The 21,453-nt window shown below is 43.8% G+C and overlaps 2 protein-coding genes and 1 long non-coding RNA gene across 5 annotated transcripts in view; 2 read left to right on the forward strand and 1 right to left on the reverse strand.

Annotated features, from left to right (window-relative positions):
- The window catches only part of CRTAM (cytotoxic and regulatory T-cell molecule), an 11,650-nt gene extending 10,873 nt beyond the window's left edge, over window positions 1–777 (forward strand). Inside the window, exon 5 of the mRNA XM_017809446.1 lies at window positions 105–777. Coding sequence (XP_017664935.1) covers window positions 105–247 — 143 coding nt within the window. The 3' untranslated portion in view covers window positions 248–777. The remainder of the gene's footprint in view (window positions 1–104) is intronic.
- Window positions 778–1,330: 553 nt separating this feature from the next.
- CUNH11orf63 (chromosome unknown C11orf63 homolog) lies at window positions 1,331–19,310 on the forward strand. 2 transcript variants are annotated; one of them, XM_017809889.1, is made up of 9 exons: window positions 1,331–1,411; window positions 3,019–3,403; window positions 6,531–6,960; window positions 11,006–11,098; window positions 12,782–13,341; window positions 14,778–15,039; window positions 16,980–17,060; window positions 17,732–17,857; window positions 18,916–19,310. In XM_017809889.1, exons 2-9 carry the CDS (start codon window positions 3,042–3,044, stop codon window positions 19,114–19,116), a joined length of 2,115 nt encoding a protein of 704 aa, XP_017665378.1. In that variant the 5' UTR covers window positions 1,331–1,411; window positions 3,019–3,041; the 3' UTR covers window positions 19,117–19,310. The 2 variants fall into 2 exon arrangements, with proteins under 2 accessions (XP_017665378.1, XP_017665379.1); XM_017809890.1 differs by lacking the exons at window positions 16,980–17,060; window positions 17,732–17,857; window positions 18,916–19,310 and adding an exon at window positions 15,680–16,331.
- On the reverse strand, window positions 2,158–11,053 carry LOC108494885. 2 transcript variants are annotated; one of them, XR_001873977.1, is made up of 4 exons: window positions 9,866–11,053; window positions 8,771–8,879; window positions 5,315–5,404; window positions 2,158–2,403 (listed from the first exon to the last, which is right to left on the reverse strand). It is a non-coding gene; the product is annotated as an uncharacterized LOC108494885 (long non-coding RNA). The 2 variants fall into 2 exon arrangements; XR_001873978.1 differs by lacking the exons at window positions 2,158–2,403; window positions 5,315–5,404 and adding an exon at window positions 7,763–8,410.
- Window positions 19,311–21,453: the final 2,143 nt, after the last annotated feature.

The raw sequence follows: 21,453 nt of genomic DNA on the forward strand, positions 1-21,453 counted from the left end.
ACATAAACTAATTCCTTTGGGGCATTTCTGCAGATAATAATAATAATAATAATAATAATAATAATAATAATAATAATAATAATAATAATAATAATAAATGTGTGTTTGTGTTTCAGTTGCCAATCACAAGCCCAACCTGCAATATGTAGCAGAAGGATATGGGGAAACCACCCTGAAGAATCCAAGTGACAAAACCACTGCAATAAGTGAGAAAAGGTTTGCATGTGGAAAGGAAACAGATGTATAGCAATGGGAAACCTGTTCCATGTGCAGAAACCCCCCTTTTTCCTCATGTCAAAGATCTCAGGTCTCATGATTTCAAGAAGCAGGAGCAGCAGCAGCTGCTTTCCATCCCAAAGCCAACTGGGACTGCTTTTATTAAACAGCAGGACAGGTAGATGGGACTGGTGCTCCTGGAAACCTGTCAGCAGTGGACTGGTTCACCTGGAATCCTCAGAGGATTTCATTATCCACTGCCAGAAATAGAGCTCATCAATCCCATCCCAGATCCCACCAGCAACTGGGCTCCTCTGAAGATATTCAGTCCATACAAAAATATTAATGTACTGCTCCAGCGATCACAGGGCTGAGCAGGAAATCCAAGGTGCTGCAAACCTTGTATGATCTCATTCTGCCTCCAGACATGGACCTCCAGCTGGATTTAACCAAGCAGGGGGTTAAAAAAAGAAGGTTACTGCCCCTCTCTAGGACTTCTGCCTCAGTTCCTCACCTGTCCAAGGATAACATTTCTCACCTGTCCCAGGATAACATCCCTCCCTGCTGTGCACAACATCACCAGTTACAGTCTCCCACATCACCTAAGACTCCAGGGGTGCTACAGAGAGGATGGATGTCCTTTAAGGTCCCTTCCAAGCCAAACCATTCTATGATTTTATGCTTCTATGAACGTGAAGGGGATGCAGGATGTTACACGTGGGACCCCTCCAAATCCAGGAATGGAGTCACTTCCCTGCCAGCAGGCAAGGTGGGAGCTTCGCCAGGACCTGACACCCGCAGAGCTCTGCCACAGCATCGCCTTCCCTGTCGCAGAAGGGTAAAACCGAACCCCCGAAATAAAGGACACGCACGTGACAACAGAAAGCGGCGGTTTTGTCGGTCGAATTCGTTATTTCTCGCTAGAAAAAAAAAACGATGCAATGTTTGAATGTCGAATGAGAGAAATGTCACTTTCGGTTCCCGGGGTAAGCGGGGGGGATGGAAATAATCCCATTTTTCGGTGGAAAAGCGGCTCCTCCCGGGCGCTACCACAGCCCCGCCCGGGGGGGGGGGAGGACGAGCTCCCCCCGCTCCCTCCGCCCTTGGTACGTGCCGACCGCGTCCTCCGGGTTACCATGGCAACGGGGGGGGAACGGCCGGGAATGGGACCGGGAATGAGCCGGGAACTGAGAGGGTGAGAGGGGATGGGAGCCGTGGGAGAGGGGATGGGGACAGGGCACCCGGAGAGGGGAAGGGAATGAACGGGACAAGGGCCGGGGCACCGGGAGAGGGGAAGGGAATGAACGGGACAAGGGCCAGGGGACCGGGAGAGGGGACACGGGTGTGGGGACAGGGACAGGGAGAGGGGACCGGAATGAACGGGACAGGGACAGGGAGAAAGGACATGGAACTGGGGATGGGGACAAGGGAAGGGGAAGAACTGGGACAAGGACAGGGGCTGAGGGGTTGGGGACGGGGGACGAAGAGAGGAGATGGGGGACAGAAGACGTGGGACAGGGGAGTGGGTGAAGGGACATGGGAAAAGGGATGGGGACAGGGGACATGGAAAAGGGGATGGGGGTGAGGGGACCAGGGACAGGGGACTGGGGTGAGGGGAAATGGGATGAGGAACTGGGAGAGGGGAAAGGAACAGGGGGCATGGGAGAGGGGATGGGGACAGGGGACAGGGGACTGGGGTGAGGGAACATAGGAGAGGGAACTGGGAGAGGGGACCAGGACAAGGGACCAGTGTGAAGGGACCAGGGAAATGGGACACGAGCAGTGGACAGTGGATTGGGAAAGGGAACGAGGGTGAGGGGACAGGGGATGGGGATGTGGGACCAGGGAAATGGGACAGGGACAGTGGATAGGGGATTGGGAAAGGGAACCAGGGTGAGGGGACAGGGGATGGGAACGGGGGAGTGGGGACACCTCGGGTAACACACACCTGGCCTGGCTTTTCTCCAGGAACTGAGGTCCTGCTTTGGCCCCCGAGGGACCTGGGACAGGGGTTGCAGGCAGGGTCTCACCTCCCTCATGGACACTGTGGAGGGAGAGGCAATTCCCAGTGAGATTCCACCTTCCTTGCCCGCCCTGGGCTTTGTCCTCCAGGCTGTGGGTGACCAGTGATGGACCAATGAATACAGGTGTCTGTCCAGGTGTCAGGGTTAGCACTGCTGGTCACACCTGAAAAATCAGGAATTATTTATCACCCACGAGCTAAGGTGACACTCCCTGTGCACCTTTACCCACGTATGTGCTGTGACTAATGTACCTTTTATCATAAACCAGCCTTTTTCCTCACTCCCAGACACTTTACCTTAAGGACTTCTGAACACTTCAATCAAATGTAAAGAAACCCTCATCCTAATTTAGAATGTTCCAGTTCTTTTCACTGTGTTGTTCCCTGTCACACCTCCTTGCTGGTTTTGCATGTCATGTCAAGATGGTATCAAGTCGAATAAAGAGAACATCCAGAATTTATTTGAACTCTCAAAAGTTAACAGATAACATCTTGTTGCTTTGTCTCAGCTTCATTTTCCTTTTCAAAAGCTGGTCATGCATTATTTATGACCACCAGTAGTTTAAGGTAGATTTCATAGCAGTTGCTGCATAGGGACCTTGATATTAACTGCTTAATGAAACATGAGTGTGACAGATGAGGATAAAGAATTCTTGAACAATAAAAGCTCAAATTCTGAGCCTTAGCCAACAATAGTACCCACAACTGCAGCTTTTAATAAATATTATCATTATTATAAGGCCAACAACCCTTTTGTTTGCTCTGTTTTCCAAACACAGGGCTGGTGTAAATAAACCACGGCATGAAACCCTCAGCTCTGAAATACACTGCAGTGTTTTCTCCACACTCTCGCACCGTGAATAAAATCCACGTGCCTCCAAAAGTCCTCGTGCCACCCGTTTTCCACCCTCCCAAATGGCAAAGGGTGACTGTGAGGGAAGGGGGATCTGCCTCCAGCCCCCAGGACTCCCAGGACTCGGACTCAGAGAGCCTTCCTGAGGAGGGGCAGGACCAGCTGGGGCTCCAGCAGAGGATCCTGGAGAATGAGGAGCTGCTGGGACTGGGCTCTGAGGAGCTGGACAGTGACAGCCTGGAAGAGGACAGCCTGGAGGAGGTGAGCTCAGAAGAAGAGACCAGTCCAAAGGGAACACAGAAGAATGGAAGGTAAGGCTCAGATTTCAGTAGGTGAGCAGAACAGTTCATAGAATCATAGAATCATGGAATCAGCTGGGTTGGAAGGGACCTCCAAGATCATCAAGTCCAACCTTTGATCCAACCCCGCCGTGGTTCCCAGCCCATGGCACTGATGCCACATCCAGTCTCACCTTAAACACCTCCAGGGATGGAGAATCCCCCACTTCCCTGGGCAGCCCATTCCAATGTCTGAGCACCCTCTCTGCAAAGAAATTCTTTCTAATATCCAACCTAACCCTCCCCTGGCACAGCTGAAGACCGAGCCCTCTTGTCTTGCTGATCATTGCCTGGGAAAAGAGACCAACCCCCCCGGCTCCCCCCTCCTGTCAGGGAATTGTAGAGAGTGAGGAGGTCTCCCCTGAGCCTCCTCTTCTCCAGGCTGAACAGCCCCAGCTCCCTCAGCCTCTCCTCATAGGACTTGTGCTCCAGTCCCTTCCCCAGCCTAGTTGCTCTCCTCTGGACCTTGTATTCCTCAGAATATACAAATGGCATTTCAAGACCAATTTATGTTGCCCAAGTGCTATTAAAGCACCTACAGACTTAGTTTTAGAGGACCTACAGACATAGTCACACACCAAGATGTACTATTTCATCTTACATTCATAATTACTATGCCCATTTCTCAGCACATAACATCAACTTTTACTATGTTGGCTGAAACATAAAATGACCTATGACCAGTCCAGGAGGGTAAGACGAAGAAGAAAACATCCCTCACAAACCTTTGGGCAAGTTAAATATGAGTCACGGTTGCCCAGCAACCAGGAAGGACATCCATTGTCCGGGGGGGGCATCACCAGGGGTTGGACTTTATGATCTTTATGATCCCTTCCAACCCAAGATATTCCATAATTCTATGATTCTCCAGTCACTGCTTGCAGGGAGAACTTGGAGAGCAAGACAAGAAAGAAAACAAGACAGTACTGAGCCCTCCTCTTCTCATTCCTTACAAAAGGTGCTGAACAAACCAGGCCACTTCTCTTAGAAAACTTACAGGCAAAAATTAATGCCTTGAATAAATGCAGTTTTGTCCTCATGGCTGTGTAAATCTAAAAATTTCCAGGGTTACTGTCAGCTTTAAACATCCTTTAGAAAGCCTTAACTTGGTACATAAAATGAGATTTAATTTGCTGCCGTGCACATGGAAGGTTTAACCCTCTATGAATTGGGAATAATTCTCAAGTTTAGAGGGATTAAATTAAACCCGAAGTAATAATAATGTGCAGTTTCAATTTAATTGTCTACTTAAAATAAAATGACAAACAAATGAAGGCTAAATGATTAATAGCATGCTTTTATTCACCTCCTCAACAAGCAAAATGGCCAGTTATTGAATATTTTATTGTGAGTGCAAATGATGTTAATTGTACTAGAAACATGCTCTAATTTTTAGTAATTTTTTTGACTGAATACTGCACTGAATGTGAGGCTCTTCATTAAATGGAAATTTGATTTTATTTTGTTTGAACTTAGCCCAGTAAGTACTCCAACCCAGTCCATTAACCAGAGTAAATATCACAGCATATACATATAAAAACCCCCTTCTACATCCATTACTAACCCTGGAATTTGAAGAGGAAGTGCTGCATCTGTTGTCTGCACACCCCACTTTTGTGGAGGAGCTGAGTCCATCTAACCTTCCTCTCCAGTTGGGGCTGGGAGGGGGGAGGAATAAAAGGTGCCCTTTTTGTCTGGGGGATGATTAGGGCTGAAGGGGCTCTTCACACTCATTTTATCCCCGTGCAGTGACCCGGGCTGGAGCCCGCAATTGAGCCCCTATTCCAGCACAATGGGGCTCTTTGGCATTATCCTCTGAATCACTGCAATTATATCACATATTTCTGTACTCATTTCCAAATGTGGTCGCCTATTTCTGTTTACCTGCAGCGCCTGGCAACGGGAAATAATCGTATTTTCCCCCGGGGTAAATCAAATCACCTCCTCTCCAGGACGTGGCACAGCGGTGGTTACCTGGAATGAAAAGGAAACGTTATTTTGTTGTTGTCAGGAGCTGCTTTGCCAGGCAAAGGCATGTCACTCATTTAGAAAAGTGAATAAATGGTTTATGGAAGTGGTAATAGGATTAACTGGGCCACACTTTGGAGAATCCAGAACATCAGGACATTTCTTTTAACAGAGGCTGAGGAGTCAACCAGGTTTCGCTCTGAAAGACTCATCAGGGCAGTGGCCAAGAAACCAGGGCTGTACTGCAGGTCCAGTGAAATAAAAACAGGCTTAAAAGCTTTTTCCTCCCACATTTCTTACTCCTGCTGCTTCCTCCACATCTCCTGGAAGCCACTTGTTGTGTATTTGGCTCCTGCAGTTGGTTTTCCTCCCGTTGGATCAGATCAGAAATCATAAATTGAACCGACTGTGGATTTTTTTTAAAGCAGAGCATCTGTGTTTGCTTCATGACAAATGTAATTCAGAGCAATGATTTGGCCACTTGCTAAAAAAATAGGCAAACCCACAGCCCTTTCTTGTTCATGTTTTTCAACAGTTATCTTTTAATGAAAAGTTATTTTAAGTCTTTCACAGAAAGTGTTTTTTGTTGCAATATCATGGTGTTTCATAGGAACGAGAAGAGAAAATAAAAATACAGAGCTGGAGGCTGTTCTTGCTTGGACAGTCTCAAAAGGACACTTGAGAGAGTGATTTTACCAGGAATATCACTTTTATTTCACTCAGCAGAGTCTCTGAAGAAGGAGAAACACACGCTGCCTTTTGTGGGCTACGTGATTTTTAAGGAAACAACAGAAGCAATATAAGATATCACTTCAACTTTTAGCTGATTCTGCCACTGCTACTTGTGATTTCTACGCTGAATTTAGGATAATGATTGTATTCAACTGTGATCTGGATGTTAGACCAATTTATCATTCACTGGTAATGCAAATTAAAAATGAAGAGAAGGTCCTGCCAAAATTTTCTCCTAAAAAACGTTGGATGAAACTGTTCTGATTCCAATCCCAATTCCTCTATGCACTAAGTCAATTGGCCATATTTGCAGGACATTTCTTGGCTCCAATTGCAAAGTGAAATAATAAAGAATTTGTACAGTTTGTGCAGAATAATTGTGTGTTTGCTTTTTAAATAGGAAAAGCCAGTCTGTGGACAAATATTCCAGCCTAAAGTACAATCCTAACTGGAAGAACACAAGAAAGGCAGGAAAAGCACCTCAAGTTGGAGGAAGCAGCGTGGACTTTTCACAAGGGTCATTTTACCTCCATTCCAGTGGCTCCTCAGAAGAAAAGAGTCAAGAGGAGGCAAACCCACAAAATTCATTCTCAGAATTCGGGTCAGAATTTTTAAGCTTTCCTGAACCAAATGTCCTGGTCAGCAACGAACCCCTTGGGCTCCAAACCAAAAAGAAGGAATCTGGAGATGGTTTTCAGTCCAAAGATCGACCACAGAGAGCCAAGAAAAACTTTGTGAAAAAAAATAAGCAGACTTTAGGATTGCCCTCAGAGAGGATAAATTCCTATCTGGAGTTACACAAGAAGAAACAACAAGGTCTTCAAGAGCAGGTGGGTGATTTTTACATATTTTTATAAATTGAGGACTGTCTAGTGTTAAAATTCAATGCATGGTGAGGTTTGCAGAGGAGATAAGGAGATTTGCAACCTGTCATGCAACTGATAAATTAAGATTTCCAGGGAGAATCTTGTTCCCTATGGAAGAATTGCCAAGTCCAGTAACAACCCCAGCAATGGCCACATTACAAGCCCAGTAAAGCCACGTGTGTTCTTGGCCATGAAGGTGTCCCAGAGGTGATCTCACACTAGTTTTTCATCTCGATGCTAAAGAAATACTGGTTCTACACTGCCCCTTCTCAGTGGTTCTTTCTTTGCTGCCTCTGATTTTTTCCTGCTTGGCCAGCATGAATTTGATGATGATGATCTCTGCTAATTGCAAATTCCAAGTCTTGTTCAGTGCAGAAAATACCAGTTGATGGGATCACAGAGTGGCCTGGGTTGGAAGGGGCCTTAAAGCTCATCCAGTTCCACCCCCCAGTTTACACCTTCCACTAGCCCAGGTTGCTCCAAGCCCTGTCCAACCTGGCTTTGGACACTTCCAGGGATGGGGCAGCCACAGCTTCTCTGGGAATTCTATCCCAGCCCCTCACCACCTTCAAAGGGAATATTCCTTCCCAGTATCCCATCTATCCCTGCCCTCTGGCAGTGGGAAGCCATTCCCTGTGTCTGTCCCTCCATCCCTTGTCCCCAGTCCCTCTCCAGCTCTCCTGGAGCCCCTTTAGGCCCTGGAAGGGGCTCTCAGGTCTTCCAGAGCCTTCTCTTCCCCAGGTGAACCCCCCAACTCTCCCAGCCTGGCTCCAGAGCAGAGGGATCCAGCCCTTGGAGCATCTCCATGGTCTCCTGTGGATTTGCTTGGCCTCAAGCCTGCCAAGATCCCAGTCCAGATTTCCTCTTGGCCACCAGCAGCTCTAGAATCACGTGCAGCACCCGGGTTTGAAGGGCCTGGTTTTCCTGGGACTGTGAAATCTCAGCCAACCTGTGTGAAGGATGAAGGGGAAACGTAATTACAGCTCCTAATGAACCATTACACAGGAGTTTGTTGCTTTTACTTGCTACTTACTGTGCCTAATGGGAAGGTGGGAGTCATTGGATCGCTCCAGGAGTTGTGGGATAGAAAATTCTAAGCTTGGAAAACCACTGGGACTTTGTGCTTGGAGTGAAACTTCTGCTTCCCAGGGCTAATGAGCAGTTGACACAACATCAGAGGGCGTGTGGTGACTCCATTCCTCTGACAGGAACAGTGGACAGGCTTTCTTCTAGCAGGGCTATTAAGAGCACTTGTTTTCTTCCAGTTATAATTTGGCTGATGGCAAAAATAATTAGTGCAGATTGCTGCTAATTAAAGCTGTGTTGATATGATTATGTTTGCTGTCCGGGGAGTTCTGAAAATCTTTCATATCTGAGTCTTGGAGCCAGGGATCAGGACTCCATTGTGTTGGCACTGTTCAAAGATATGTAATAGGAAAAAAGGGTTAACATCAGGGCTGTGATATAAGATTTCCTTGCTGAAGGGGCCATGGGGTCAGCAGAGCTGTGACATGTGCAGGAAAGGGTGTTTCTTCCATCAAAAACTTGATACAGCCACAACAGCAGAGGGGGTGGACTCCCCATCCCTGGAAGTGTCCAAGGCCAGGCTGGACAGGGCTCGGAGCAACCTGGTCTGGTGGAAGGTGTCCCTGATCAAGGCAGGGGGGCTGAACTAGGTGATCCTTGAGGTCCCTTCCAAGCCAGTTCTGGAATTCTAGGATTCTAGGAACAGCATCACCACCCATGTATTTGCTGCACAGGAGAAAGCACTTACCTCTCATGTCCTTAATTCATTGCTCCATGTTGTTGGAAGGGGTGAAAGAAGTCCTGAAGGAAGCATCTTGTTGGCCCATGAGCAAACTTTGGTCGCCTCTCCTGGAAAACTTTACCACAAAGTGCAAAAACACCAAGGGTGTGAAGAAGCAAACAAGCCACAGCCTCTGCTGAGGCAACCAAACTGTTGTTTCCTAAACTGGATTAATCTGAGCTTTGCAGGGGGTTGGAGCTGATTTTATTGATAGGATATTTTTATTGATATGCCACTGGTGCTGTGGTAACGAAACTGTTTACACTGAAGTCAGTACTTTGGAGTTAAAATACTGGAGTTAAAATATTGAAGTTAAAATATTTGCAGCCTCCTTCTTGCAAGATTTACGTCTGTTCTCCCTGTGCATGCGGGCTGCACGTACCAAAACACACCATAAACCTGTGCTGATCTGTATATTTACTAATTTATACAGCATTTTATAAAGCATCAAGTTCTTTGCAGCGTTGCCTGATTCTTAAAGAACCCAATGATGAGTTTCTTTGAGAGAGAGAGAGAGAGAGAGAGAGAGGGAAAGAGAGAGAAGTAGTGGCCCAATCTAGCTCAGCTGTGCTCAATCTGAGTTGCTTTCCTACCTACAAGCCCCTTACTTCAAAGCCAGGAACATAATGTACAATTTTTTAATGGCTCTAGACCAAGGCACTCAGACTCTGTGTGCACTGTGCCTTACCTCCGTGTAAACACCTAATCAAGATTGCCTGTGCTTCAACAATAGCAGCCAAATGCAATTCGAGAACCACAAGCCTTTGAAGTCCTCGCTGCAAAGGCTGGTTTTCTAGTCTGGGATAATGACATGCCATGATTGCTGTCTTTGTTGTATCTTTTCAGTAGAGAAGCAATTACGGGCCTCAATTTAACAGAATAGGCATTACACAGCTTATGATTCTCAAAATGCAATTTCATTTGATCATTTTCTCAATTTGATTGGTATTAATAGAATGGTTCACAAAAAAAAAAAAAAAAAAAAGAGGTAGGAAAAAAAAATGCTGGCAGAGGTTGTGTCCTGTTCCTCTTTCAAAGAGATAATGTAGAAGTATGTTTTACCTGCCCAGGAAACCATCAGTGCAGTGAGTCAGTTGGTTCCACCAAAAACATCCTGCTGCCTGCAGAGCTGTGTCCTTCCACGGTTCAGGAAACCTGTGTGCCAAGTTTTAATTTGCTTTATGATTTCTGCATTTCCATTTGGAGCAATAAACCCCACTTACCTTTTCTTCGTGGTCCTGATCTCCCACCCCCAGAGAGGCTCAGCTTCCCAGAAGGGTTCTTCCACACTTTCTTCCCACTGCTTTCACCATTCTGATTTGGAATTCGTGGTCCTCTTGATCCCAGGTGTGTTCTCAGGGCAAGCCCTGTGTGGGTCACTCCTCAGTGGGGCAGGTACATGGTCACCTGCCGTGGTGACACTGCCCCACTCCTCGAGGTCACTTGGCAGGATAGTTTGGGACAGCACAAATATAAGTCGAAAAAGTTTCAAAAAATAATTGTTTTCCTGCAGTTTTATAGATTAAGGGGGGGGGAAATGATGCTTTCAAGGAAAATGTTCATTATTGATGCATTTACAAGGGCATCACCAGGCAAAAAAATCATTCAGATCAGATTTGCAGCTCCCACATTTGCAGGTCCCATCCTGCTCCCCCAGCTGTGGCCACGTGAAGGTGTTCTTGTCTGTGAGCTTGTTTTGCCAGGTTACACGTGTTGGATGCTTTATTCCTGCAGCTCCCCCTGCCCTTTTCTCCCAATATTACTGTGTTTTGCCATCTCTTTCTGCAGGACTTGCTCAGGCCCTGGCAGAGGGGGGGGGGTGTCATCCATCAGTGTCTGATTGCTTGGCCAGGGATGGTTTCTGGTTGTTTTTCTGTCATTAAGTGCATCCACTCCTAGAAATGGAGCAGCCCAGACACCGGAGGCACACAAGGAGGTTTCTGTGCTGCAAACTTCCCGCAATTTTCTTTTCCTCTCTTCCCCTTAAAAGTAGAAGGAACACTCCCTAATACCACACCACTGTTAACTGGCTTTTTGCTTCCTTTTCTCTTCTAACCATTTGTTTTCTTGTTGCCTGTTACATAATGCCTAACTTCAGCAGTTTAGTTTTAATAGGAGGTGAATTATTGCTCATTCTTTCCCCCAGACTTTTAAAGCCTTTCATTTCTTTGGGCTGTTGCCATAAACATTCTCGATTTTCAGGTTACAGATCCTAAAACAGTTGATGAGGAAGAACCACCACCCCAGACTGTGAAAAAGAAGCCCGAAGACAACCTGAAAGGACAGCAGCTCAAGGTTCCTTTTGGCTAGAATTTAATAACTGAAATATATGTGTAAAATCCTTGAAGTTTGGGTATTTAAAGCTGTCACCTTGTTACTTTTAAAGTACTGGTGACTGACAATAAATCCCTGAATATTTATCAACAGGTAATCACCAAAATTTAGTGCATGTGCTTTATGGAGTGAATATTTTTAAAGCAAAAGGGATCCCAAATGCCAAGGAATTCTGAGCTTAAAGAATCTTGCCTATTTATGGCATTGTTTAGTTGATTTATGACATTATTTAGTTGATAATAATGCAAAATCACAATGGTACATGGTCATGTTTGATGGTTTATGAGGATTCTGAGGTAGAACTCAGTTATTGCTGCCTTATTTGTCCCCTAAAATCCCTGTGAAAATCAAAAGTCACCACAAACCAGAAAATGTTACAAGTAGAAGTAGTTGGACTCACCTCCTCTGTACACATAAATCTGTTTTCTGCTGGCCTTAAACCAATGCACTGTGAGTCTTTGGAGCACTGAAGAGACCAGGTTATGATCACTGATGACAAAACAGGAGCTTCAGAACCAGCCAACTGCGATTATTTCTGGCAAACCTGGTTATTCTCAAGCGTTTGAGGTAATCCAGGCACTGCTTAAATTCCCAGCTGCTCACGCTGGAAGGCTGCACCTCTGCAAAGCACAAACAGGATTTTTAGGCTGCTGTTCATCCGGACAGATTTGCTTAATATATCTGGAATTTCAGGGTGTTTAAGTGGGAAAACTTTGGCCTGCTCCCAGTTTGGCAGGGAATAATAAGGTTGAGCTAACAAATCACCCCGTGGGCTGCAGGAGGCAGGGCTGCCCAGTGCTAAAGCTTTCACCAAAACCCCCCGGTCTATATGTGGATTTAATTCCTACCATTAAGCAGTTATTCTGAGTGCATATGCCATGTGCTGATTGCAAGTGTTGCTGACAAAAGAACCCTGGAGAGACGGGAGGATGAAATGGAGGATTTTAGCCCCGACGAAGATTAAATGGACTGAGAATGGATTTGTGTGTCCCCGTGTCTTTCCTCCAAGTGGGCAACACCTGACGCTGTAATTGGAAAGGGATAAATCTTAAATAAACTCCAGATTTAGAGCAGGGCAGTTCAGCTCACAACAGCAGCCCTGGTGTGGTCAAACTCTGAAATTGTTTCTTGTCATCTGGGTTATGTTTTGGGGGGTACAGGCAGGGAGGAGGTTTAGAAATAAAATCATTCATGTGATTGACATCAGTCTGTTCCTGCTGTGGATCGGTCTAATAGTGTGGACAAAGCCACCTTTCCCTGAAATTTGGGACAGTTTGCTTTGTACAAAGCCATCTTTCACAAAATATGGGACAGTTTACTTTGTACAAAGCCACCTTTCCCTGAAATATGGGACAGTTTACTTTGTACAAAGCCACCTTTCCCTGAAATATTGGACAGTTTGCTCTGTACAAAGCCATCTTTCACAAAATATGGGACAGTTTACCTTGTACAAAGCCACCTTTCCCTGAAATTTGGGACAGTTTACTTTCATTAGAGAATAAAATCCAAGAGTTGCTTTGATTTTTGAATGATTTTCTCCAGGTTGACAGTCCCCAGGGTTGGGAAGGGGTAGTCCTGTGCATTTAAGGGCTCCTGTTGAACACCTAAACTGAAGCTCACCCCACTTTTGGTGACTTGTTTCAGGATCAGCACAAGTTCTCCCAGAGAGACAAAACAAAACCCACCGGGAATCTCGATGGCAAAGATTTTCCAAGGAATGGCAGCCAACAACCCCCTGGAAGAGCAGCAGAACCAAAGCCTTGGCACCACAATCCCCAGCAAAGAGCAGGATTTCAGGCTGCTCCCAGTGCAGAGGAGCAGGACAAGGGCACTGCCCTGCAGGAATGTCTGCATCCCAATCCTGCTGCTGAGCCAGCAGCAAAATCCAACACTGACTTCAATAATTCCCCAAATTCGAGACATTTTGTTAACCAAGGCTTTCCCACACCTACCTGGCCTGTTCATCCCACATCCCAGCACTGGAACCCAGCAGACACCAGCAAGGAGAACAAGAAATATCAGCAGGAATCTCCACATTCACCCCACCACATCCCTGGGCAGCGTTTTGCGAGTACCAGTGGCCAAGCAAGTCCCAGACAGAGGAACATTTCAAACGTTTCATCTGCTTTTAATGCCAGTTTTCAAGAACTGAAGGATCAAATCCCACTTCAGGACTGCAAGAAACACATTCATGAGGATAAAAGGTACCAGAACTATGATATCAGTAGTTTATGGTAACAATATAAGTGTGGAAAGAGTATTATTACAGCACTGTGATGCCCAAAATATATAGAAATGGACAATAAAATGCTTTAAACCCCAAGTATAAAGTTATTCTGCTACAAACCTGCCACTATAGATTATTATTAACTTAAGATTCGTTGTAGTATTGATTTTTAAATATGGCACATTGGCAAAGGGCACTTCCAGGCACAGAACTTCCCACAGCTGGAAGTTTCTAGAAGGAGAAGTTTAAAACACAGATAGGAAAGAGAATTTGTGCATAAAGCAAACCTGGCCTTCCAGGTGGATATCCAGAGTCAGGCCAGTGCCAATTCTGGCTCCCTTCCTGTGGGAAAGAGCAGGAAAATCCTCAGTTATGTGGGATTTATTTCGGTGCTCAGTGGGCCTGACCCAAAGCCATTTAAAAGCAGCTTTCCTTGGCTTTAGGAAACTTTGCATCAGGCTGAAAATCTCCCCATCTATAGTTTTTTTCCATTTATTTTAAGCAGTTTCCACACACTGTGCAAGCAAAGTCAGTCATTGTGAGATACCCATTTTTCCATCTTCATGCTCCCAGTATGTTCCATGTGCAGGTTGCTTGTTGAGCTACCTGCTGTATATAAAAAATATATGTAATAAAATATAAATGGATATAATAATATAAATATATAAAATAGAAATATCATATATAAAATATAAACATAAATATAATATATAAAATATAATATATAAATACAATATATAAATATAATATATAAAGTATGAGTAATAATATAAATATAAAAATATACTATATAAAATATAATATATAAATATACTATTTAAATATGAATATATATAAGTATATAGATATATAAAATATATTATATATAAAATATAATATATAGAATATAACATACACAATATAATATATAAATATAATATATAATATATAAATATAATAATATATAGAAATAAAATAATAATGTTCTATATACATAATCATACATAACAAAATAGATACTTCTAAAATTGTGAAAAATATTTCTTTATAGAAAAATTAATTTATCTAGTAATATATATTATATAAATATATTATAGATTATATAAATAATATAGATTATATATAGATAACCTAGATATAAGAGATATATATAGATTATATATCTATATATATAGATATATAGAGAGATAGAGAGATAGATATATATAGATATATATAAATATATATAGATATATATAGATTATAGGTATATATAGATAGATACATATAGATATATATATAGAGAGAGAGAGAGAGAGAGATATAGATTATATATCTACATATAACATAGATGTCTCTATATAGATATATAGATAAAAAGTGAGATATATATTTATATTATCTATAATATATATAATCTATATATTTAAGGCCTTCCCAATGTTTTGTTCCCAGCTCACCCCCAGCTCCTTTTGCCACCTCCGGCTTTGCCCAGCTGCTGGAGCAGCATCTGCCAGGACTCCCTGGCTTGGCAGGAGCTCCCTTTGCTGACAGGTGGCTGCTCAGCCTCCTCCCCCCTGCAATCCCACGGCTCCCGAGTGGTTCCCGGGGAGATCCCGAGGCAGGGGCAGGAAACACACTGGCAAGAACCAGGAGCAACTCGGAGGGACACCTCACACAAATGAAAAAGCAAACCCAGCCAAGAGGCAGCAAGAAGGTAAGAAAACAGCTGTGGATTGGATGGTTTAACACTTCTATTCCTCCTCTAATTTTTTTTTTCTTAGTAATCCAAAGTTCTTTAGGGAAAAAAAAAAAGTGGGTGTACAGAGGAGGTGAGTCCAACTTTTTCTACCTGTAACATTTTCTGGTTTATGGTAACTCCTTGAGTTCTACCTCAGAATCCTCATGAACCATCAAACACTTCATTGTTATATAAAGCACCCACACCAGCTCGCCCAGAGCATTGAAAAAATCAAGGGCCAAAGGTAAGAAACAGGCACTAAAATCATTTAGTGCAAAGAACGAGGTGATCCCCCAGCTCTGCCCGTGTCACTTGGAGTCCTGGTGAGCTTCAAGGCCACAGAGGGCACCGTTTGTCCCTGAAGTTCCCAGGGATAAGGTGATTTAGGAGCTGTTTGGGTCTGCCAGCAGGCAGCCTGGCCTCACATCTGAGCACACCCTTATCCTGCTCAGGCTCATTTGCTGGCCAGCCCAAATCTCCTGCTTTCCGAGGGATTCCCAGGGAACAGCACCAAACTTGGAGGATTTGCAAAGCTAACGGCATAAACACAGTTCCAAGCCTCCTGATGATCCCATTTGGGTCTTTTTGTCTCTTTTTGTCTCCTCTGTGTGTCCAGTTTCACAGTGGAACCAGTTAACACGGATGCAGTGGAACAGCATAAAGGGATCCCTGTGTGTCCATGACAAATGAAACGTTTAAGAAGTTTGCTCCGAGTCTCGGGGCAGACAAACTTAAGCTGGAATAATTATTGCTGTGTTTCATCTGTACCTTGCTGCTTGGATGCCTCTAAGAAGAATTAGCAGGATTATGATAGTAACTGAAGGGCAGATTTCCTTCCCTTTCTGTTCCCCTGAGCTCAAACCGTTGCTTATATCCTGTATTTTCAGTGGTTTTCTCACGCTTCCTATGTGAGGAATGCCCAGAGAATAAGAGTGTTTGTGTCTCACAGGAAAATCCAGCTTTTCCTAATAAACAAATGCAATTCTACTCATCATCTGAAGTGAGAAAACCCTGATTTTACTGTAGACAGCTAAAGGATTAACCCCTCACGGCAGCTAAAATTAAAAGTTAGTAATTTATATCATAGGGGGAGCTGACACAGAGAAACCTCAGACAGAAAATTCAGTGCATTGAATTAGTTTCTCTGCAGTTGAGTTTTCAATAAATGCATATTTTACTTGCATATAGAAATGTCTTGGTGCTTCTGCTTTACTCCGTGATTAAAATTACTACGGAGCTGATCATAAGGAAGAGTTTTTAAAACATAGTTCACTTCTAAAAATTAATCTGGTACTCTCAAAAGTGCACTTTTCATCGAAGTTTATATTTAAAAAGCACTTTGTACTGAAGAATCTTTTTATTAGAATATTCTGGAAGCATTGGGATCTTTATATAGAGAAGGATTGAAGTGGCATAACCCATCACTCTTCTCTTCCCATGCACTTGTGAAGCTTTTGCTGTGCTCAAGGCATGGATTTTTCAGCTGCCTGTGGATAATTTTCCATTGCAGTTTTGAGAACAAAGAAAGGTTACTGTTGCTATCAACGTTTGCCTCATTTTTTTACCACCAAAATCAGGTACTTTTATCTGCTTCTCTTACAACACCTCCTTTGGAGTCTCTTCTAACAGTCAAAGGGGTCACTTGAAGCTGTTTAAAAATAAAGCTCACAAGAGGTCAGTTTTGACTGAGAAATTACTGCTTTGTGATTCGGATAATTGGCAATTTCCCACCAAGATTCAAAGGAAATACAGTATCCTTTGCCTTGTGCAATTAGCTCAGTCTTGTTGGTCACTTATTTAAAATGAGACGTGCCAGGGGTAAGGCTGAGACCCCGTTTGAGCCCCACTCCTGCTTTAATTATTCTGTCTGTGAACCCAGAGGAAGGAAAAACCTCTCACTGCTGTTTGTTTTTCAGCCGTGTGGCCCAAAAGTCTGCATAAACCTCAACGTGAAGCTTGGGGGCCTTGGACCTGACTATGAGGCCATCAAAGAGAAAGTGAGTAAATCCCTGTCACCTGCCCTGCTTTTCAACTGTGCAAAGTGATTTTAGAGGCAGAGAAACCACTGCTGGGAAGCAACTTGTGGTTGTTTGGTGCTTCCTGTCCTTGGCTCTGGGTCTACCTCGAGATCCTGAAGGGAAATTCAGGTAGAAGGGAAGATAACTGGGTAATTTTAACCCTCTGGTTTTGTAGTTCCAGAAGCAGGGAGTAGCTGACAGAACTCCTCAGTAAATTATCCACCCATGTGACTCGAGCTGCACTGTCATTCCCAGTGCTGAAGGTCTGCCTGTCCTTCCAAGTGGAAGTAAAACCAGTTGTGTGTGAACAGAAGCAAACAGCTGGATGCACATTTATACTCTGCTGAAATGGAGGCAGACTGTTCAGAACACTCAGATGTCACCTTTCTGCTGAGCTCTATCCTCAGCCCAAGGAAAAGCTCTTAAAAATGAAAAGCAACTAAAAAAAAAAAAAAAAAAAAAAAAAAAAAAAGCTGTGCCATTTATCAGGGCTTCCTGTTGTGTTCTGCTGAGGGGGGATCAATGGCCTGGCCAGGTTAAACAGCAGCAGAGGTGTAAATGGAAGGCCTGGTGGAAAAAGTGGTTCATTGATGGATCCACTGAGACATTCAATGACAAACCCTTTTTTCCCCCTTTTTTTTTTTTTCCAGAAGCAGAAGTTAAAGCTGCAAAAGGAATATTCAAGGCAGATTAAGGAATACAATATGAAAAATATTACTTTGGTTCAGAAGTTACCTACAAAACCTCAGGTCACATCTTCAGTGTCGAGACAGAAGGTAAGAACAGATTCCCTTTAAAATACACCCAGGGAGAGATTCTGGGCTTTGCACAGAGGAAAGGGAATAAATTTAACTCAGAGTAGGCTAAAATAGTTTCTCCAGTTTGATTTTCCTTTTAACAGCTCCATGAATCCCAGATTTCCTCTTGTTAATTATTATCCACCTGCCCCTCAGGCTCCCTCCCAAACGTGCCCATCAGTCCCATGGCTACAGTAATTACTCTGATTTTTCAAGCCCACACAACGTCACTTCAGCCTTCACTGGCCTCCAAAAACGGCCCAACTGAGCAATGAGGGACTCCCTGGCATTGCACCCACCCACACAGACCAAGGGAGCACCTTTTCCTCATTGCAGGAATTAACAAAGCCCTGGAAATAACACCTTTTGACCCATCAGTTCTGCAGGAGCTCACCTGCCTAGGGAGGTGTTTCTGCACGGGGGGTTTGATGTCAGTTGAATTCCTCAGTTACTTGCAGTTATTTCCAAACTTCACATGAACCACAAAGTGACAGTAAAACTGAGTTCTCTGGGTGTCAGAAGGGCTTTGGATTCCTTCAAAAGGCTTCCCACACACTCTTCGACCACGAACACGCAGCTTCCACTTGGGGCATAACAGGTGTTTTCCCAGTTCATGCAGCAAACACAGACACCAAAACACATCCCAGGTTAAACCAGGGCTCTCTCAGATCCAGGATTTCTGCAATCCTGTTCCCATTCCCCCTGCAAGACAGCCTTCAGGTTCCAGGCATCATTCCTTACTACTGGACACTGGAAAAAAACCGTTTATAACCTTAATAGACTCGTGTTGCTCTTTCCTTTTTAACACTAAAACACTCTTTCAGTGTCTGAGGTGGCTTCCAGTAGTGCCAGAAAGCAAAACTCCTTGGGGTGGGTTACTTGGCAGTCACCACTGAACCATCTGCTGTTGAATTCTGTCAGAAACAACGTCAGGAATTAGGGGAAATATTAATTGGACTCAGCATAAACCCAAAGTGCTCTTGGAAACATTGGTCAGGTTTTCTCCCCATCAGTTACCCCAGTTTTCCTGGTTTTAGGCACTGGAATATGCCAAGAAGATTCCAAGGCCAAAGACTTTCATGACAAGACCATCAGACAAAGAGGTGAAAGAGGAAGTTCTGTCCCAGACTTCAGATGGAAGCAGCTTCCCCAAAATCCCATCCCTGGAAACTCTGCGGAGCAGACACGAGAAGGAGAAGGAGGTTGTGGCTGCTTTCAAAGCCCTTCACATCCTATAAGGGATACATTTGAAAATATTTGGGATGTCTTCAAATCAAAAATGCCCAAACTATTTAATTATGAGCTCTGACCATCACATATTGATTTACCAGCCCACTGAAATACAAAGTGGCTCAAGTTTAATCACTGATAAATTTTGGACTCGGTTCTACCATACCTTTTTTTTTTTTTTAATAAAATAAACCTTTGCATGTGTAGCATTTTAAATATGGTCTTCTCTGTTACATTTCTTTAAAATAACTGACCTAGCAATTGCATCTTTCAGACTAATCAGCTGTTGGCTTGTCACAGCTGGATCATTTTTGGACACGTCAAACACATGGACCCATCTACAAAACATTAAAAATGAACTTTTGTTTCATAGGATGATCTTAACACCATCAATATTTCTCTTTTTGAAGTGCAGAGGAGATTTTGGCAAACTGTCCAGAAACAAAGCTAAAAATAAGCCATTGCTGGTAAGGGAAGAAAAAAAAAAATATGCACCAAACGCAGCAGTTGGTAATGATACAATACTAATTATTCAAATATTACTCTGTTATTTATTAGGGAATAGTTGTCACATTAAGACCAAAATTTCGAAGCTTCATCTGGGACAAGAAAACTCCAAGTCCTGGCTGAGCAGGCAGACAATCTGTTATTAGCCAGAAGCAGTTGGAAAATGTATTGGGTGACTGAGGATAATTGAGAGCTACATGTTGGAGAGGAAACAGCTTTTAACAGATTAAGTCCATAAAAATAACAACAACCAGATGGGTTTCTTATGGTGGTTCCATTCCTTCAACTTGGTAAATCATGAATTAAGTCAACACGTGAAATGTGATTAGAACTCCCAGCAAGGGAATTTTGACTAAAATCCCCGAGAAAACAGGCTGGTTCCAAGGAAAATAAATAACCAACCCCCTCGTGATTGTGTGCAATTGCTCTGTCTGATTTGTTAGGTCTCTTTTTGTCCCCTGCTGAGTTGGGCTTGGCAGCTGGAAGTTTGGGACACACATGACATTTGGGGAGAGCTTGGTGGGAGAAGCACCTCGGAGTGTGGGGAGGATGCTGTGCAAGGATCACCTTCCCAAACGGGTGAGGCTGCAGGGGGGATGTTTGGCACCTCAGGGAATATTTCCACTTCCATCCTCTGCCTCAGCCTCCCTTCTCCTCACCCTCAGGCACTGCCTGTGCCCTCTCTCCCTGTGGAAGGTGGTAAAATCCACCCATCCCGGCTGGAAAAATGATCCCAGGCTCTGCCAGCCGCTGCCTTCCTACTTTTCATTTTTAAGCCAAATGGTAGCACTTGGAAGCATTTCTGCTCAGGGAACCTCAACTTGTTGTTTCTGCTTAAAAGTGATAATCCCCCCTTAATACAAACCTCAAGTGCCTATTTTAATGAAACCTTCAGATGAATATCAAAGAGCTATTTACTCGTATCTAATATTTTAATTAGATTATATTCTCAATTTAACCCATTAAACCCCCTTTGATGATCTCCATGTTTAGTGTTTAGCCCCAGATGCTGGAGGTAATGAATATTGGACCTTTGATTTAATGAGAACTTCTGCCTTTCCAGCCTGACTCCCTTTGTATCCCCCTTTTTTTTTATTTTCCCAGCTATAGAATCCAGTTAATTGAAGAAGTCTCTTATCACCACACATTAAGGAACCTAAATTAGCATCCCTTTTCTGATTAGAAAATGCGAGCAGACATTTTCTCTTTGATCTGAGGATTGAGTTGAAGTAGGCAACAGCCCCCTGAAAATGAGCTGATGGCCTTATTATTTGGCTGCCATGCAGATGCACCCATGTGGTACAAAATGCTTAATGTCTTAATTGATCACCTTCCTCCCTATCTGGCATCCCACTACCTTTTAAAGCTCCCATAAATTAGGGGGAATCTCTCTGGGTTTGGGGCTTTTTGAAGGAAACAATGAACTTCCTACTGAAATAAAAGCCCTGGATGTGAAGCTGCTCCCGAGGGAGGGGGAGGTTTCTTTATAAATACTCATCATCTCACAAAAATTCAGAAAAGTCTCTTTGTTGGGGTGTTGTTTGGGGGGTTTTCTTCCCAAAATTTGCAGCATAGGTGGAAAGAAAATCTTTTTGATCTCCTCCAATACCAGCAGATGTTTTTTTCCTGCACCCAGCAGGTCTGGTGGCACAAAGAGGGACCACACAAGTAAAAGATGAGCATCCATCTGCTGGAAAGCAAAGGCCAAACCTTCGTGTCTTTCACATCAGGAAGACAAGGAATTTCAGTGGGAAACAGGCCTTGAATGTGGCATTAAATGTTGAAGGAGGGGTTGAGCTGGAGCAGAACCTGACTAGCCTAGACTGACTTTATTTTAG

The sequence above is a fragment of the Lepidothrix coronata genome, unplaced genomic scaffold, assembly GCF_001604755.1.
Source record: "Lepidothrix coronata isolate B3197 unplaced genomic scaffold, Lepidothrix_coronata-1.0 Scaffold27, whole genome shotgun sequence".
Lineage (NCBI taxonomy): Eukaryota > Metazoa > Chordata > Aves > Passeriformes > Pipridae > Lepidothrix > Lepidothrix coronata.

Excerpts from the sequence above, each read along its gene's own strand:
- CUNH11orf63 (XM_017809889.1), top strand. The coding sequence starts at position 3,042 with ATGAAACCCTCAGCTCTGAAATACACTGCAGTGTTTTCTCCACACTCT. Across the intron at positions 6,961-11,005 it reads AACAAGGTCTTCAAGAGCAG|GTTACAGATCCTAAAACAGT; the intron begins GTGGGTGATTTT and ends CTCGATTTTCAG. Across the intron at positions 17,061-17,731 it reads ATGAGGCCATCAAAGAGAAA|AAGCAGAAGTTAAAGCTGCA; the intron begins GTGAGTAAATCC and ends TTTTTTTTCCAG.